Here is an 18688-nt window from a genome sequence, read left to right on the forward strand (position 1 = left end):
TTTTTTACATTTATGTTCATTTTATATTTCAGTTGTTGTTATTATCCGTTTTAACATACTCTGAACTGCACCACAACGTCTTATATTTGCCTTGTACTTGTATGTAATTGAACTAAAAGACTCCTAAGATGTGGGCAAGTTGTGTCACTGGGCCACTGTTTTATGGTGCTTTCATGGGTTTTAATTTTGAACTATACTGTGACGGATTAATAAAGACAGTAATAAAAACCAAACACACTGAATAAAGACAGCAAAGTGTTTTATTTATAAATTCACAGTTTCTAATGGCACTACACCGATGTAGTTACAGTTGAAAAAAAAAAATGAAAAAAAAAAAGTCAAATACTGTGCAGTTCGTCCTCACAGACTATGAGATTTCATTTGGGCGCCACCTAGCGGACGTTTAAATAAATCAGGCATTAGCCACTAGAGGGCGCCATACTAAGAAAAGCCTGGTTCGAAAAAGCACTTGTACAAGGTGTGGAGTAAAAAAAAAAGAAGAACAAGGCATGTGGAGTTCTCCAAAGTGCACAGGAGAGACACACGCTGGGGTCTCTACTCACTGGGATACTGGAACAATTCAGCTCAAAATACTCATCAACATACACACTGGTTGAGAAAAACATCCATACATAAACACAAAATCCACAAGCATATATCAATTAGCATTTAAAAATAAGGAGAAAGGTAGTAAAGGGTTTCAAAGTGGAGCATGTGTCATGGAAATCACACAGAGATGGTCCATCGTACGTCATCCCAATCTTTCCCTTTTATTGAAATCGTGACGTGAATTCACAATCGAGGATAATTCATTCTCCTAAACCCCCCAGTTTGATAAAAGGTCAATGATTGGATCATCTGCATGAAACAAAAACAATCACAATCTTAGACACCACATGAAGCACACAAGTGTGACAGAGAAACTCCACTGGGAAGTCAAATGGTCTCTTGGGTGCATTAAAACAACTATGAAAGCAGCAAACACACACACACATACATAGAAAGTGTGAAAAGAGGGAGTGTGTGAGTAGAGAGGATGCTGGACACACATACAGATCATCTTTACATGTACATGACAAGCAGGACAGACCAGAGGGTTGCTTTGCTGGACATGCATTATATTCACGCAAATAGGAGAACTTGGGCATTCTTATGATTCACCTGGAATCCAGAAACTCAAAGCTCATCCGAACAGATCCAGCGGGAAAGAGCCAATCACAGCCAGATGGGTCAAACAGATGTCATGTACGACATCTCCATGATCACATTATGAGCATTAGAACGGATATATCTGATATTTAATTTGATTTCAGAATTTATTTGGATGGAAAATAAATTCATAAATTTTACAAAATAATTTGTCATAATCGATCAGAGTCCAGCTTTCTCAAAAGAAAAGGAAAAAAAGGCAAGTGTGCAAACTCTGGAGAAAAGGAAGATGTTGTCCGTACCACTTGTGTGTATCTGTAATAAATCTTGAGAGCTCTAACATGGAGGTTGGAGGGGCCACTGCAATATGTATGTCGATATATGTCACATGACCGTAATCTCATAGAGCCTGGGTCACATTTAAATAAATAAATACATAAATAATTACCGCAAAAAAAATAACAGAATGTCCCCTACAAACTCCCGTGTACATATAAAATATGTGAACAAAAAAAATTATAATAATTTCTGCATGTGTCTTTTATGACGGCTCTACTGAACATGAAGAAAATGAGCTGTAAACGTACTTAAAAAAGCTGGATACTGAGCATGAGACGCTGTGTCTGTGTGTGTGTGTGTGTGTGTGTGTGTGTCTGTGTGTGTCTGTGTCTGTGTGTGTGTGTGTGTGTGTGTGTGTGTGTGTGTGTGCGTGTGTGTGTGAGAGAGTGTTCAGGCCCAGCCTGAACTCGTTGGTCACACTAGATGGTGAGAGAAACGGGCCATAATTTGGCTCTAAAAGAAGAAATGAAACCAGAATTAACAATGACTGGATCTGTTCTTCATTCAGCTCTGTTCACTGGATTGAAGCCCTGTGCTAAGTGACATCACTGGTCCCACAAACCAACCACAGACAACGACTGGTGCAGAGTCACGCACACTCGCATGTACAAGAATTTCATTTCGAACGAAGGAGGAAAAGTGAGCAGAGCGTGAGCGTTAAAGGGACAGTGAAAGCGGTCATGTTAGTGTAAAGAAAGAGGTTGAACGATGCGGGGCCGCCGGCATTGACAGGTCACATGGTCATGGTGATGCAACGCCACATCTACATGAGATATGAGAACATCAAGTCAAGACTCATTCATACTTGCGAATGTTTATCAGTCATAATATTCCCTAGAAGAATTAAAAAAAAAAAACCTTAAAGGGAATAACGAAAACAATCCTGAATGGATAAAAAAGGCACATAACCAAAGTTCTGTGAACCAGGATGTAGTGAAGATGGCGTCAGGATCGCCACTGACAATAAAATCTCAAAACGACGGTGAGATGGAATAAGAAAAGGAAAGATATCAACGTGAAAAACTCAAACTCGTCCCGTTACAGCTGTCCTTCCAAACGTGTCCTTTCCCTTCATAAGTTCCTCCAGTGCCGGCATGACGGTCACAGGAAGGGGGGAGTTCATCATCTCCTCCGGCTGCTGCTCCGCGTTCCTGGACCGCCGTCGTTTCAGAGACCTCTTCTCCATCTTGCTCTTAGTCAGCGGAGGCGCCCCGTTGCAGAGGACGGGCTCGAGTCCGTTCATCATAGGGGCGCAGCCGAAAGACTCCTCGGACAGCGTAGAAGCGGAGCTCTCCTCTGACGCACAGTCTCTGGATGAGGTGGCGGACGTGAAGCCGTTGCACGTCGACGGCAGGAAGCGAAGAGAAGGAGATGATTCGCTGTTGCACCTGGGCTCTCCGTTAACAGCTGGCACTGAGGGGACGAGCGTCTCCACTCGGTCCCCTGCTTTTGTCTTGCAGCGTTTCTTCTGAAAGACACAAAAATAGAGAGATGATTTAAAGTCTAAAGGATGCATTCAGAGAGGTATTTAAACACCTAAAGCCGCTGTAACCGTCTTTGTGCTGAGCGAGTTTGAACACGGATGAACACTTCAACAGACACTAAGAATAGAAATCAAGAAATGACAGAACAGTAATGCAATGACTATGACCATGTGATGATACTCATGAGGGCAAAGAACACAAGGGATCATTTGTGGAGAAGTTAAGGCCTGTTAACACCAAGACAATAAACATCTTCATTTTTATGAAAGGCTGGTAATATCTGTTCAGACCGACACAGAATTTTGCATGTCTTCAATGCAAAGCAGTTTTTTTTTTTTTTTTTTTTTTTTTTTAACAGCAAGGTGTTTTAATGTCACACTGCAACAAAAAAACTGGACAACCAATGAGATCCAGACTTTTGGTTTCATGACCAGAGCCACTACAATTTCTAAAACCAATTTTTAAAACCACAACTTGTAGTTCTCATGAAATATATGAGATAAAATAATTTCCTAAGCAACAATGAAGAGAATTATTATCATTAAATAAAACCATTAAAAAAATAAATAATTGTAACTTGAAATAACATTTATTTCAAGTTATGAATTTTTTTTTTAATGGTTTTATTTAATGATAATAATGTAAATATATATATATATATATATATATATATATAAACTTACCAAGGTAACATTTCTCATTTCCAGTAAATACAAGCAGACATTCTTTCTTTTTTTTTGGCATCGGTCTGAACAGACATACAGTACAGAAAAAAAAGAAAGAAAAAAAAAAACAGTAATATTGTAAAATATTATTACAACTTAAAATAATGGTTTTCTATTTGAATATACTTTCAAATATAATTTTAATTTTCAACATCATTTCTCCAGTCTTCATTGTCACATGATCCTCCAGAAATCCTTCTAATATGATTTATTATCAATGTTGGAAACAGTTGTTAATTTTTTTAAATAACCTGTGATATTTTAAAAAGAACAGAATTTGTTCAAAATTGAAATCTTTTCTAACAATATAAATCTTCACCTGTCAGATTTGATCAATTTAACATCCTTGTTGAATAAAAGTATTCATTTCTTTCAAAAAAAGAAAAAGAAAAAATACTGACCCTAAACTTTTTAACAGTAGTGTATATTGTCACAAAAGATTAAAATTTTAAATAAAAGCTGTTCTTTTTTAAGCTGTATAACTTTTTATTCATCAATGAATCCTGAAAAAAGTATCACAAGTTATATATAAAAAAAAAAAGTCTCCAACACATAATAAATCAGCATATCAGAATGATTTCTGAAGTATCATTTGCCACTGAAGACTGGAGTAATGATGCTGAAAATGTAGCTTTTAATCACAGAAATAAATTATATTTTTAAGTATATTCAAATAGAAAACCATTATTATAAACTGTAATAATATTTCAAAATATTACACATTACAATGCAGCCTTGGTGAGCATAAGATACTTCTTTCAAAAACATTAAAATAGTAATGTTTCCGAACTTTGAATTTTCACGTAGAACATTAATGTTGGAGTAAACAGGCCTTTACTATCGGATCTGCCAGACCAGCCACACTAGAGCTCGTGTTTAGCTTTAGGGAACTAGTTAAACCTTGACTAATCCTTAATAGTGTTGTGAATTACTCATTCATTTATTCAATGGCTCAGTGTGGTTATTGACTAAATGAACTGATGTCCAATGTCCAACTCAAAATGAACCAAGGCACTTCAGGTTCATGAAAATGTAATCAGTGCAATTACTGATGTTTATTGGACAACATAAAAAGTGTGACATCAATCATCATTTTTGTTTCCTTTTTGTTTAGTAGAGTTTAGAACATTTTTGGTGTCAATGGAATGAGATTAGTCAAATGTAATCTGAATCAGAAAATGATTCCCATCCCTAATTCTCAGTCAGCAGAGAGACGGTTAACTTGACGGCCTGTCAGAGAGACTAACTGGAAAAAGCTGCGTTCCAAAGCACTCACTGCTCTTCACATTTACTGTAGGATTTCTTAAGAAACATGTGATGTAATCATGGTTCTTACAGACTAAAAATACAACAGTAAAACTGGAGAAAACAAGAGCTGTGAGTGATTTTGAAACCCAGCTTCAGTCCCATTACTGTCATGAACACACAGCGGCCGAAACGAACTCCATACCTTTTTCTCTGGAGAAAACCTTAGAGGTTCTACAATGTACAAGTCATCAGGACCTACTAAACAGGGGAGAGAGGGGGCAGGTTAACGGAATGGTATGGCAAACAATAACACAAGCATGACAGCACTTGCAAGTAGTAGCTCAAGTCATACACTTCAAAGTATTTCCTCGCTGTTCTTGATGGCTGAAACTGTTATTGAATTGTAATCCGCCCTGTCAAATCCTATTTCACTTGTTTCACCACCAACAAAGTCTGCATGTGGTAACCATGGCTGCAGCATTAATCGTTTGCATAATGCTGTCATTTGGACACATTTAAAAGTCAAGTTTTGATTTGCATATCTGTATATACGATACTTAATAATCCACTAAATGTACCACATTTTCCTGTTGTTACTACTTGCAAATGTCCAACGTGTGCCAGCCAAAAGCATCATGTGCTAAAAATATCCAACCTCTGCCTTATGAACACAAACCAATGATGAGCTCACATGCTCCAACACGCACGCACACACACACGCTGCAGCAAAACGTGAGAGGAAAAATAGCAGGGACAAAAAGAAACAAGAAGGATAGGAAGGTTCTGGCGTTTAAAGTATGGTCCGGTTTATCTGGCAGTGTTTGCACAGTTTTTAAATGACAAGTTTTTACATTAGTTTCTCTTAAATGTTCTTAATAAAGCTGTCATTTGATTACAGATTTTAATCAAATTAATTACAAAATGAAATTTTGCACATTGTAAATAGATATATATAAAAAATATTCAATAAATATAATTATATATTTATATTTATTATTACATAATACATTTCAATAGTTTTAAATATCTCTATGTTGGTATTTATCAATATGAGAAGATAATTTAATATTTTGAGACATAATACATTGACCTCCAATTTTTTCTCACTTTTTTTTCTCGCACTAAATTAAATAGTTTTTGGCTTGTAAAAGAAAATGTTTACTGCTTAAGGGACGTATCTGATAGGCCACCTCTGGCGGGACCAAACATTAGGCATGACTGTGCTGACATTCAATTACAAATCACACTGCGCTCCAGACACTGTGGAACTAGTGACAGCTGGACTCAAAACTAGTTCAAGCTGTTAAGTGTTCGGTATGGTATTTAATATAAAAGACGTGATTCTTCTGAGAGCGGCAGCCAAAATGAGAGCACACAAAGTAAGCCACATGTTAAGTGGGAAGGCGTGATGTTAATGGACGTCATCTGGGCTTCTCAAGCTGTGAGAAATGAACATGGTGGAATTGAGTCTGGCTGAAAAAGACAGAACCACAGCTGAGTGAAACAATGAGAGAAGGGGAGGAGTAGAGAGAAAATAAAGAGTGCTCTGGCATCAGAACTCTCCTCAGCGTCAAAGGTGACTCTTACCTTCTGATGTAGGCAGCTGAAATGACTTAGAGCGAACGAGAGGGCAAGAAACTCTCCGTTTCAGACTCATATCATCATATGAGGAGAAACACCTGAGAATGAGAAATAGAAAAACGATTCACAAAGGTCCACTATGCAAGTGCCCAAATATAGACGTGAACGATTGGCCAATGCATTGCAAGCATGCAGGGTTCCTCTGTCAATAATGTACATTACCGATCCAAAACACTAATATTGTGAAATACATTAAAGCAGAAAACTGTTATTTTAAATTGTAATAATATTTTAAAGTGTAATTCATTCCTGTGATTGAATTTTCAGCATAATTACTCCAGTCTTCAGTGTCACATGATCCTTCAGAAATCATTCTATGCTGATTTGTAGCTCAAGAAACATTATTATTATTTTCAATGTTGAAAACAGCTGTGCTACAGGTTTTTTTTTTTTCAGGATTCTTTAATGAACAAAGTTCAAAAGAACAGCATTTATTTGAAAAATAAATCTTTTGTAACTTTAGAACTGTTGCATAAAAGTATAAAATTATTTAAAAAAAACAATTATACCTGACGCAAAACTTTTAAATGGTAGTTTATGTTGACGCGTTATTGTAACATAGGGTTACCTTCAAACTTCTGCGCTATTAAACTAGATACGCTACTATTCATGGTGCCAACTATAAATCTGTCAACAGTTTACTTTACTTTAACTAGCTTACTCAGCAAGAATTCTCCACTCTTGTTAAAAAAAACTAATAAATCATCTCAAAAACAAGTAATATCAGTTCGAATCAACTCATAAAAGCAGTTGACGTGAAAGAAAACTGACCACAGGAGACGACAGTAATGGCCTCTACAAAACTCCTTGCAGTAACACTGAGAATGCATTGTGCTCTTGCATTGCATTATGTATTGCATTCAGACACATTTGGTGCGTGTTATACCTCTTAGGGCTGGGGTAGTGGTTGCTCATGGGAATGGCTGAGCTGGTGTTGTGATTGGGTGAGCTCCTGCAGCACTGCGTACAGAGCAGCAATCCCAGAGTCAGACACAGGATCAGAGATAACACCAAGTAACTCTGTCTGTCAGAAACCTGCAACACACAGTGTACAACAGGCTTTAAATAGTGATCTACTTTACTGGGTGGGCCGTGATATGACTCATTAGATGGGGAAGGAATTATATAAGGTTTGTAGACCTCTCGCTGTAGCTGAGCAACGGTGGCAGAAAGGTTCAGCATGATCTTGGTGGCATTCTCCAGCTGGCTCTGCAACATCTGTATAGATTCGGTCTGTTTCTGGTCCTAAACACATACAGATGTAAACGGTTATCCACATGTTTTACATGTATAAAATGCTATAATGGGGCCCAATTGTAATTCCAAATTGCGGGTCGCAAGATATCTGAACAAGTAAGTCACTTAAAAATGTATCAGCGGCATTTAACTAGGTGCAAAATATAAGTGGCATTGTGAAACAAATGGCATCTCTTTTCTGAGACGGAAAGTGTCATAAATGTTTTGTTTTAATTTGAAACGGTCTTTAATCAGTCTTTTAATATTTTCAATTAGTTGGATAAATAACATAGTACAAGAGAAAAAAAGAATCCATTAAATAAAAGCATAATCATATTTTGTGATCACATTTATTTATTTATTTTGGTTTTCTTTCCCATATTGACATACTAACTTTAGTTCAAAAGTTTGGTGTCAGAAAATAGATTTTTATTTTAAAGAAATTAATACTTTTTATAACATTGATAATATTAATAAATGTTTCTTGATCATCAAATCTGCATATTTGAATGATTTCTGAAGGATCATATGAAACTGAATACTGGAGTAGTGATGCTAAAGAAATTCAGCTTTGCATAACAGGAATAAATTAAATTTTAAAATATATTAAAATAGAAAACAGTTTTTACATTTTACATTCACAATATTACTGGTTTTACTGTATTTTTGATCAAATAAATGCAGCCTTGGTCAACATAAGAGACTTACTTAAAATCGTACAGACCCCAAATGTTTGGATGGTACTTTTCTATTAAAATAGGATATTTTATTTAACAGTATCAAAATAATTTTTGGAGTCCCTGTATATTCCAGTTGCCAACTTCAGTTTAAACTGCTAATGTTCGGTGTGACTGACCTGCTCTTCTGCAATTCTGGAGGTGTTCTGCAGTTTGATGATGGTCTTGTTGAAAGCCCGCTGCATCTCCTCCATCTGTTTGCGATACCTGAGTGACAGCAGAACAGAATAATAAGAACATGTTTCCCACTATCATCATTTTAAGTTTGGCAGCGTGTGTGTGTGTACCTCTGGCTAAGCTCCTCCAGGTATCTGCTGCTGAGGGACATGTTCATCTCCAGTGCTTTAATTCTGTTATTCAATCTCATGAACACGGATTCCTTCTGATTAGATCCATGCACCTGATTCCCATTTCCATTCCCATGTCCCATTTCCACCGAATGCTGCTGCTCTGCATAAAAGTCTCCGGCGGTGCGGTGCGGGAGCAGAATGTCATCTACCGTCTCCTCTTGTTGAGACAGAAGAGCTTCGGAAAGCTCGGGTTGAGAGGCCACAGCACTGTGGTGAGGGTCTTCAACCCCTGTGGCCCTGCCGTTATCTGAGGCCTCTGGAAGTGGGATGGGGAGTTCGGTAGGAGGCGGGATGTCAGCGGGGCGGGTGTGGGTAAGCAAAGGCTGAACTGTCTGCTCTTTGGTGGGGACGGGGAGCTCCAGTATGGGAGGGTCCGTCTCTGGGCTGCTGGTTTCAGTGGTGGTGGAGGAGAGCATAGAGGAGGTGGGAGACTGGATGCTACTGCAGATGCTCACGCTAGCGCGGGTCTCTGGGATGTCCACCAGGTACTGCGGACGCTGGTCCACGGGCTGTCCCACAGGAAGGGACTCGGGAATGTTTTGGGTGGGGGTGTCGGAAAAGCTATGTGGGGGAAGAGTGGAGGTGCGGCTGGGCTCCAAGATGATGGTCTCAGGTGGGAGCTCCTGCTCGCTCACTTCAGATTCCCCACTGGAGGACTGAGGCGGAGCAGACACTGTTTCAGTGGGGGAAATCCTTTCGGTTTGTGTTTGAGAGGGCCGCTCTGCTTCTGGAAGTTTTTCAGAGGGCGCAGGGGGCTCTTGGGTTGGGGTGGTGGCAGAGAGGGACTGCTGAGGGGCAGTTTGAGTGTCTGTGTCAGTGTGTGTGTGCTGTGTTTTGTGGCGGCGGTCTCTACGCTGACGCTGTAGTGCTAAAGCTGCCGAACAGTAGCAGTAGAAGTGTTCGTGCAAAGACGCCAAGCAGGACAAAGTCGAGAGGTGGCCGCAATATGTGGCGCTCTCTGTCTCCCATAATTCCACTAGTCTTTTCTCCTCCTCTTGCTCCTCCTCCAGCAGGGTCACCGTTGGCTGGGTGACCTCTTCATCCTCCTCGATGAGGATGACGATACGGCTCTCCTCAGAGGGAGGTTCTGAAGGAGCATCAGGAACAGGATCCTCTGAGTCCTCCTTCACTAGAGTGGGATCCAACTCAAGAATATCCAGCCTGAGGGTACAAAGAGCCAGAATGTTTTTACTCAAATCGCTTGTTTAATTTTATCCAATGTTGCACAATGTTTGTTTCTTAGTTATGAGCACAACCACACAGAATCTGAGCACAGTGAACTTTTTTTTTCTCCCAAGGAATAATTCGCCCAAAGATGAAAATTCCATCATTTGATCAGAAGAAAGAAAATCATACCGGATTATAAATACATTACTAACTGTGGAACATAAAAGAAGAAATTCTATGACATTGACCAGGAATTGCAACAATAGGGGACAAAAGCTGTAAAGCTTGAAAAAATACGAATAAAAGCCAGGGTTATTGTTAACTAAAACTACTTAAAATCGATTTCGGTAATAAAACTGAAAAGAAATACAAATACTTGATGAAAAAACTAACTTAAATGTAAATTAAAAAACTAACTTAAATGTAAATTAAAAATATTTTAGTACAATTACTAAAATGATATAGAATAAAATCTATATAGAAACATTTAAAAATAAATAAATGGTAATAAAATGACAAAAGCAACAAACAAAAAAAATTACTAAAACTTAAACTAAAATCGAAACTTTAAAATATAAAAATAAAAGCCAATTCAAAATATTATTAAGTGCAATAGTATATAAAAATACTACCGTAACACTGGCAATAAATATAATATAGGATATGTATTCACCTTGTGCGCTCTATTCCAAGTATTATGAAGTACTATGAAAAACTTGTGAGAAACAGACCAAAATTCGTCCATATTCACTGAAAATTTAATTACTATAAATATTAATAAAAAAAACTTGATGTACTAATGATGTTTACTCAAGTGAGTAGCTCGCTGTTGCAACCAGATCAACTGAACACTGACAAGATTTGACTTTTGAGAAATGATTCTTTTAACCCTAATCAAACATTGCTATTTCTATCCTGAAAGTGCCAAGTAGAGCAATATTTTCAAAAAAGCGTTAGTTGGGTTTGAAAGGGTGAGTAAAAGGGTATAGAACTTAAATTTTTCTGTGAATTCAATTTGATTATGCTTTCAGCTACCAACAAGATTGCAGTATCCCAAACTCCATTTAGCAGATTGAGTCTGGGCCTGATTATGAGGCAGCTACAGTTCATTAGAGTTTTATAAGCTTGAACTGTATTAGAAAAAGGACTCAGTGGTTGACTTGGTATGTGTGCAAACATTTCAAACCAGTCTGTGCTGGAATACGCTGACTAGGGGTGTGTAAGAGAGAGAGCGAGAGAGCGAGAGAAAGTGAGCGTGTGTGAATGAGACTCACGTAGCGGGCTGTTCAGTGGGGGTGGGATCTGGCTTGAGTGTGGTTTCTGTTGACTCCTGGGTGACGTTTTCTGTCCCAGAGGAAACGTTTCCTGAGCGAGATGAGAGAAAGAACAGATTATGACAGTGAGAAAAGGAAAAGGAGAATGTGAACATCCACACTGCCCAACCTCAACACAAAGAGCCATTGTTCAGAGAAAAGTACCCAAGATTAAACACAAAAATACAAATGTGCCCTTAACTAAAAACAGGTGATGATCTCTGAAAGTTTGAAATTATATAATGCTTGGCATGGATTAAACGTATCTGGAACAACAAGGACATCTAAAAGAAAACACGCCAGAGACAGCTTTGGAATAGCAGTCATTTTATGAATTCTTGTCAATCCTTATAAAGAATTAGTAAGATTACCTTATCTAGAAAATTTGTGTAAAAAACATTAAGTTACTTTCTAACATGCAAGTTTATAAATATAAAAAACAACTCTGACATATGCCACAAAGGGTGTAGAAACCATCTAGCCTGGCTCATGAATATTAATAAGGTGATGTAATATTCACCCAGTAGTTATAACTAATTTGCTGAAAGCCAGGGATGCTAATCATATTTAGATTAAGTTGTTTTATGTAGCTGAAAACGTGTGTGTGTGTGTGTGTGTGTGTGTGTGTGTGTGTTGCAATGCAGGCAAGCAAAACAAAGCTCTTATGAGGATCATTGACCAGAAAGTAACTTCTAAAATAATAATGGTTACAATGCAAATGGATGCCAAAATATTCAGGGGACTTTTTATGAAAAGACTAAGCCTGCCGGTATGTGTAAGTAAAAGTCCATTCATTTTATTGGTATAAATTTGGTCAGGTTAATAAATTTTGTGTACATCTTATTTGCTGCTGTCAATAAATCGTATTATGTATTATATTGGCTATCGACCACTCTACGGTCTAGATATTGGTATTGACTTTTTAAAAACTCAAGCACAATCTAACAGTTAAAAAAACAGCCCATAGCATGCTTTCCTTTTACAAACTTAGTATAAACTTTCAGCCATTCACTCGACTGTAATCTCTCAAGGGACATTGTAAAAATATCTCGTAAAACAGTCTTTTCTCTTTTAGACGGTTTATGGTCATGATACAGCGCAGCAGAGTGTTTTTTAACTTCACTTCTGCATTTAGGAAAGCCACATGCGTGTTTGAACAGCATTTTGTAGCAGCTCTCTCTGGGCACGCGCACACACACACACACACACACACACACACACACACACCCTGGGAGAGTCTGATTCTGGCAAGCGCAGCTACAGAAGCCATCAAAGACGTGCTTTCAATGCCAGGCCTCACAGTTTCAGCACTGTTGGCATGGTGACAGCCCTCACCAGTCACAAACAGCTGCCAAGCAAAGAGGAGCAAATAAGTGCAGTAATTTCTCCCGACAAACTCAGGACAGGGCATTTTTAATAGCCAAGCGCAAGGCAGAGATCAGGGCCGTACCTTCCATTTCAACTCCGTCCTCCAGCTCTGGTTTCCCTCCTAGCACATTTGCTGCAATGTTGTTTACCATGTTCAGGATGGCGTCTAAAAAGAAAAACAATCCAGAGAAAAATAACTACAAATATAACATTTATATGTATGCAACTGGGGCAGCACACAAACTGAATGTTATTTTGCATTCAGAAAAGCAAAATAAAGCTCTTAAAAATCTGATGATAATCGCCCAAAGGTGATGAACTTTTGAATTATTGAGGAAGTAGGAAGTCTGCATGTCAGTATGTTTATTGTGAGGTAGAACATGTCAATTTATTATTTTGGTTATAATGTCATTTGGTCTTATTTATTATTATCAATAAATTGTGTTGTGTATACTATTTACTGATAAATGAGTGCTCCGCTTAGGGACTAGCAAAGCACTGTGCATGTGCACCAATCATCTAAGATCAGTTTTTAGTAAATCACACATTATAATGTTGTGTTATAATGTTAATTGAATGAACGAGTTACTGCTGTCATGAGAACATTAACCGCATTAAACATTTAATTAATTGCATGTGCTAGTGTTATTTATATACTATTACAGTATTTATTCATATTTTGAATTAGATTCGTTTTTAACTTTGTAACTATGTGCTTTTGTCATTTCTTCATTTCTATTTAGCTATCCTCTATTTCTATTTTCAGTTAAAATAAAAGAACTTCAACTGAAACTTTTTATTTCAGCTAGTGGCCAAGAAAACATTTATTTTCTAAGTTTTAATCTAAGTTTCTAAGTGTCTAATTTTCTAATATTCGTATTTTATTTCAGCTTATTTTAATTTAACGAAAACGTATTTTTAATATTTTTAATTAACAACTTTGATCTAAAAAATATACATCTAAACGTTTCATTTAGAAACTGCTCCATGCTTAGCCAATTAAACAGGAAACTGGTTCATCAAGTAAGTGTGTGTGTGTGTGTGTGTGTGTGTGTGTGTGTGTGTGTGTGTGTGTGTGTGCTTGGAAGAAAGGAGACTTTCTCTACTTTCTTGAGCAACAAACTCTATTGGATATTGAAAACACAAGTTTTACAAGAACTTGGAACTGAGGCAGGGGCAGACAATTTCCTTGAATGCTAAAGTTAGAACAGGTATAGAAGCTTTGAGTAAACTGGAATATGATCAACTCGGATTGATGTGAGGAAAGTGGGATCCTCACATGTTTCAACAATTATTATGTCAATATTTTTAACCACTTCTGGTCATAGTATAGCTTTGGTTAATTTAAATCAGTGTTTCTCAACCGATTGGAGTGTGTAGTCAAATAAACAAGACTTAGTTTGAAAGATATGTGTGAAAGCTGTTGACTCTTCTTTCAGACGCAGTTTTTTGTAAGTCCCTGACAAAAACATGTTGCCCTGATTCAGCATCTATGGTCAGGAGACATGCTGTCAGGTTATATGTCAGTGTCATTATTCTGGTGTTTTTTTCGTAACTTTCGTAAACATCCCTCACATCAGATCGAACTTTGCTGTCCTGTCAGACATTATACTGTGATCTTCAATTGTGTGCACAAGTACGGCGGCGCGCGCTGTATATCACTTCACTATAAAGAGCTAATGAAATTAAGAGCATGCAATGTCGTAGTTACATTGTCAATTAGTAAGTCATTAAATTATCAAAGTGTACCAATAAATTACGCAACTGGTACGTTGTGTGTTAGCTGGGAAGGATTCGTATGCAGGTATGATGTTCAATCTGTTCATCAGGATTAGTGTCCATATGTTTTATTAACAGTTCATGTTAGTATTGTGTAACTATTTTTGATGACTGTGGTGGCTCAAGAAAAAATAGTTTGGGACTGCTATTTAATAGCCTTAACCTTATTCATCAGTGTTAGTGATACAATTATACAAAAGTGACAGTATAGTCATACAATTTGGGTGTTTGTTAAGTAAAGTGGGACAGTATTTGGGTGTGCCAACCATTTTTGAGAAATAAATTAGCTTAGTTTAATGACCATGGGAAAATGTGGGTCCCATGGCCAAACCAGCTGAGAACCACTGCTTCACTGAATCATTATATGTGGGCACCTATTGATATATATATATATATATTCATGAAATCAAAAGCACTAGGAGAATATGGAGGAACAGGTCATACTTGTGGCAGAGCCCAGCAGATTCTTTGATGCCTTGTCCTCTGACGGCATGTAGCCGGGTGGGTAATCTGCAAAAAAGAAATCTGGAATTAAGACAGCAGCATTAGTCAATGGACACACAGAACAACTGGGAAAGAGAAAACAGACAAATATAGTCTTCTGCCTAATTTAAATAATTAAATTCTGCCATACAGTAGTGCATCTTACAGAATGAAAGTATTATTTACTATTATATTACAGGACAAACATTATGCCAAATTCAATAAATGTCAATGTATTGAAGTTTAAGCATCACGTCGCACTGCTTGTTCAGTACTGTACACATTTGTCACCCATGTCATTCATCAAAATTTGCACTTATGTTTTCTGTGAGGAAGAATTCAGAGAAATGATCTCACCATAGTCTTCATCCAGATACTCGGTTCTCTCTGAGGTGTACTGAGAGTCGGCTATCTCGTCATACTCTTCCACCATACTGGTGCCAAACACCCTGATATACACAATGATACACAAGAAACACAAAGATCAGATACTTGGAAGTCTAAAGGTCCTTGCACACTGAGTCCGAAATTTTCGCATGCGTTTTTTCGTATTCGCGAATATTCGTGAATCTGTGGCTTTAAACGGCCAAAACACCATTCAAAATGCTTGCTACGGATGCGAAAAACGCAGAAAATCAAACCTGATCCGAATTTTTTTTTGACGGATGAAAGTTTTGGAGGCAGTGTGCAAGCGTGATTGACATAACGTGAGGTCGTATTTATTTTTTAACGTGTGAAAATTTCGGATGCGAATTTCGGACTCAGTGTGCAAGGGCCTTAACAATGAAAAATAGGATAAAAACAGCATAGGAGGGGAGTTGTAAACACTTAATTTATAAAAATGACAAAGTGTTTCTGTATTATCTTAAAGAACACAGCCTCAGTACAGATAAGAGAAAGTCAGGCCTCAAAACGAGAAATATTAACGTAAAGCCCACTGTGATCATCAGCACAACTTATCTCTGCCTTCTACAAAACAACTGTAATCACTCTGCCCTTTGCCCAGGTTAGTGGGGGTCTTTAAAGCCATGTTTTATTTCCTGTTCTATTCTACGTGCAGAGGATGTAATTGCAGTGGAAGAAAAATAAAGACAGATATTCAGTGAAATGACCAGTCTCAGAAAACAGGGAAGTAGGAGTTTGGAATAAAAGTTATGCCGTAGATTTGTACGCACCCACGAGGGTTGCCACATGATTATCTGTATCATGTGGCTTGTAAAATAACACCATTATCAGAAAGTAGCTTCAGTTAAGCTCAGAACTCTAACAAAAAAACGAGGTCATTTAGAAAGGACTTTTATTTTTTCCTTTCTATCTGGCCGTAGAGTTTTGCTTGCCTCTCACAGTATATACAGTCATTTTCTTTCATTTTCAGTGGGAGAGTATGTCTCTCATAGAGTGCAGCCAGACCAGCCCCTTTATGGGCCTCCAACCAAGACTAAATCTCCTGCCAATGCAAACGGACCTGAGAGGAGCCCGAAGCAATACAGTGATCTACTCAACTCAAGAACTTTGCCTTTTAAAACCCTTATAAAGCCATGTGTCCTTTCTTAGAGTCAATGAAATTTAAAGGCCAATGCAAGTACAGGTTCGTAAAATCAGAATCGACCTGTTTCTCAATACAAAATACTGCTGCTGCGAAGGATGCTTTGGTTAGAGAAATGGTTTGACTTAGTAAGTAAGTTTTATTTATATAGCACCTTTCACAGGTATAAGGCCACAAAGTGCTTCACAACAAAAACATTTATATCATAAAATACACACAATAAAAGCATAGACAGAACATGATCATATCAACCCACAAGCAGCTAATTAAAAGCCTGAACAAATAGATGAGTCTTTAGTCTGCATTTGAAGGCATCAACAGAGTCAATAGAGCGCATAGAAGGTGGGAGGTCATTCCACAACCTAGAAGCAACAGCCTGAAAAGAGTGCGACTTATCGACTTATCAAGTCGTTTTCTTAAAATTCCAGGAAAACAACTCTTTTGTATAACTATTTGATGTGCAGGTTTTAATATTTTTCTATCAAAACAAAGAAAAAAATGTCACATCATGACATACCAAAAAATTCCCCACACACACACAATCTAACATGCAAGTATGCAAACACTGTGAGCCTGTTGTACATATACTACTGTTCAAAAGTATTATGAATGAAATTAATACTTTAATTCAGCAAAGACACTTTTTCAAAAGTGACACTGAATACATTTATAATATTACAAAAGATGTCCACTTTAAATGCTGTTCTTAAAACTTTCTATTAGGGGTGTGACGATACACCTACTCACGAGATGATACACAATATACAGTACTGGAATTAATTCACATTAATTCAACACACCTGATCAGGCTGAGTGGACAGAAGTGTTCAGAGCCGAAATGGGACAGCAGCTCAACCTACAAAAAATATAAAAAGACAAGCACGCTCAAACATGGTCATGAAACAAAACCAAACTTCAGTTCAACTTACTGAATCTAACATTGTCCAACGTCCCAATAACGTCCAACAAAATATAGTACACATGAAGTGCTGGAGAATTTGCAAAGCATGATTTTTCCCTGGTAAGTGTGAGAAAAGATGTGTATTTGTTTTTAAGAAATTGTCACTGTCATGCATTACTCTACGTGAGTCCTGCCACCCAAAGCAGCACTGACAGGATCTAAGAGAAAAGAACGCTAACCTTGATGTATTTGATGAACATCTGATGCAGGAGAAGACAGGAGAGAGCGGAAACAAAGAAAAACAGAGAGGAAGATCAGTTTAAAAGACTTGATTCATGCTGTAGCAAGTCGAGCATTTTGAACTGTTCTTGTTTGTTCTGCTTTCATAACTTGAGCAGCGGTACCAATCGCAGGAGAGAGGGCTGACTGAGAGAAAGACAGCAATTAGAACCACAAAGTGGGAAAAAGAGCAGACAACAAGTAAATGAAAAAAACAAAAAGGAAAACATTCAAATAATAAACTACACAAGAGTCGAGCAGAACATGACAGAACAGGTTTAGGGCAGCTCAATAATGACAAAGCATCATGGGATTTCACTCTTAGATCACTGGTACTTCTTGACATGTTACAGCAGATAATTATATGATCATCCAAGAACGCATAAATCAGATTGAGTGAAAAGAAAAATAAAGATTAAAATGAAACAGCAAAGCACAGCAGTAAGCAAGATGCACAGTTAGGAACCCTGGAGTTCATTAAAAAAAAAAAAAAAAAAAAAAAAAAAAAAAACGCATAAAAATTAGGGATGAATCTGTATCCCAGCTTTGTTTAATTAAATACTTTGTATACGCCATACACACACACGCACGCACACACACAGTGTACTGGACTGTTTACCCCAACTGAATATGCACATTTCTTTTGCCTTTTAGCAAAGAAAATCTTAGCATGCTCTCAAGTATTTATACACTGATAAAGACACACCGACCTTAAATGCAAATCTACAACAAGTCATGAACGTGTGTATTCAGCATCGTGTAACAACCCAGATTTGATCTGAACAGTACAGTCATGAGACCAAGGCCTGAGGGAAGGGCACGACTTCTCTCAAATGACTAAACTGTCCCCCCTTGCCCTGCCTCTTATTCAGTCACCATAAAAACACACTTTGTTCATGTAATTCCATGTTATTTAGATCATAGGTGAAATAACCATGTGTGT

General features: G+C 37.6%; 1 protein-coding gene across 7 annotated transcripts in view; it reads right to left on the bottom strand.

Moving 5' to 3' along the window:
* Positions 1–620: 620 nt before the first annotated feature.
* Positions 621–18688, bottom strand: part of suco (SUN domain containing ossification factor) — a 52159-nt gene continuing 34091 nt past the window's right edge. For 4 of the 7 annotated variants that reach the window (XM_079889112.1, XM_079889108.1, XM_079889111.1 and 1 more), the window contains 13 exons: positions 17706–17726; positions 17366–17421; positions 15377–15468; positions 14981–15046; positions 12840–12923; positions 11351–11441; positions 8847–10070; positions 8679–8766; positions 7727–7831; positions 7473–7621; positions 6533–6624; positions 5148–5203; positions 621–2956 (listed from right to left, as the gene is read on the bottom strand). In XM_079889112.1, the coding sequence (XP_079745238.1) occupies positions 2513–2956; positions 5148–5203; positions 6533–6624; positions 7473–7621; positions 7727–7831; positions 8679–8766; positions 8847–10070; positions 11351–11441; positions 12840–12923; positions 14981–15046; positions 15377–15468; positions 17366–17421; positions 17706–17726 (2568 nt within the window). In that variant the 3' untranslated portion in view covers positions 621–2512. Of the gene's footprint in view, positions 2957–5147; positions 5204–6255; positions 6419–6532; positions 6625–7472; positions 7622–7726; positions 7832–8678; positions 8767–8846; positions 10071–11350; positions 11442–12839; positions 12924–14980; positions 15047–15376; positions 15469–17365; positions 17422–17705; positions 17727–18688 lie in introns of those variants that run through there. The other 3 variants (XM_079889110.1, XM_079889113.1, XM_079889114.1) reach the window with 3 other exon arrangements.

The sequence above is a fragment of the Squalius cephalus genome, assembly GCF_949319135.1.
Source record: "Squalius cephalus genome assembly, chromosome: 12".
In the NCBI taxonomy this organism is placed as follows: Eukaryota; Metazoa; Chordata; class Actinopteri; order Cypriniformes; family Leuciscidae; genus Squalius; species Squalius cephalus.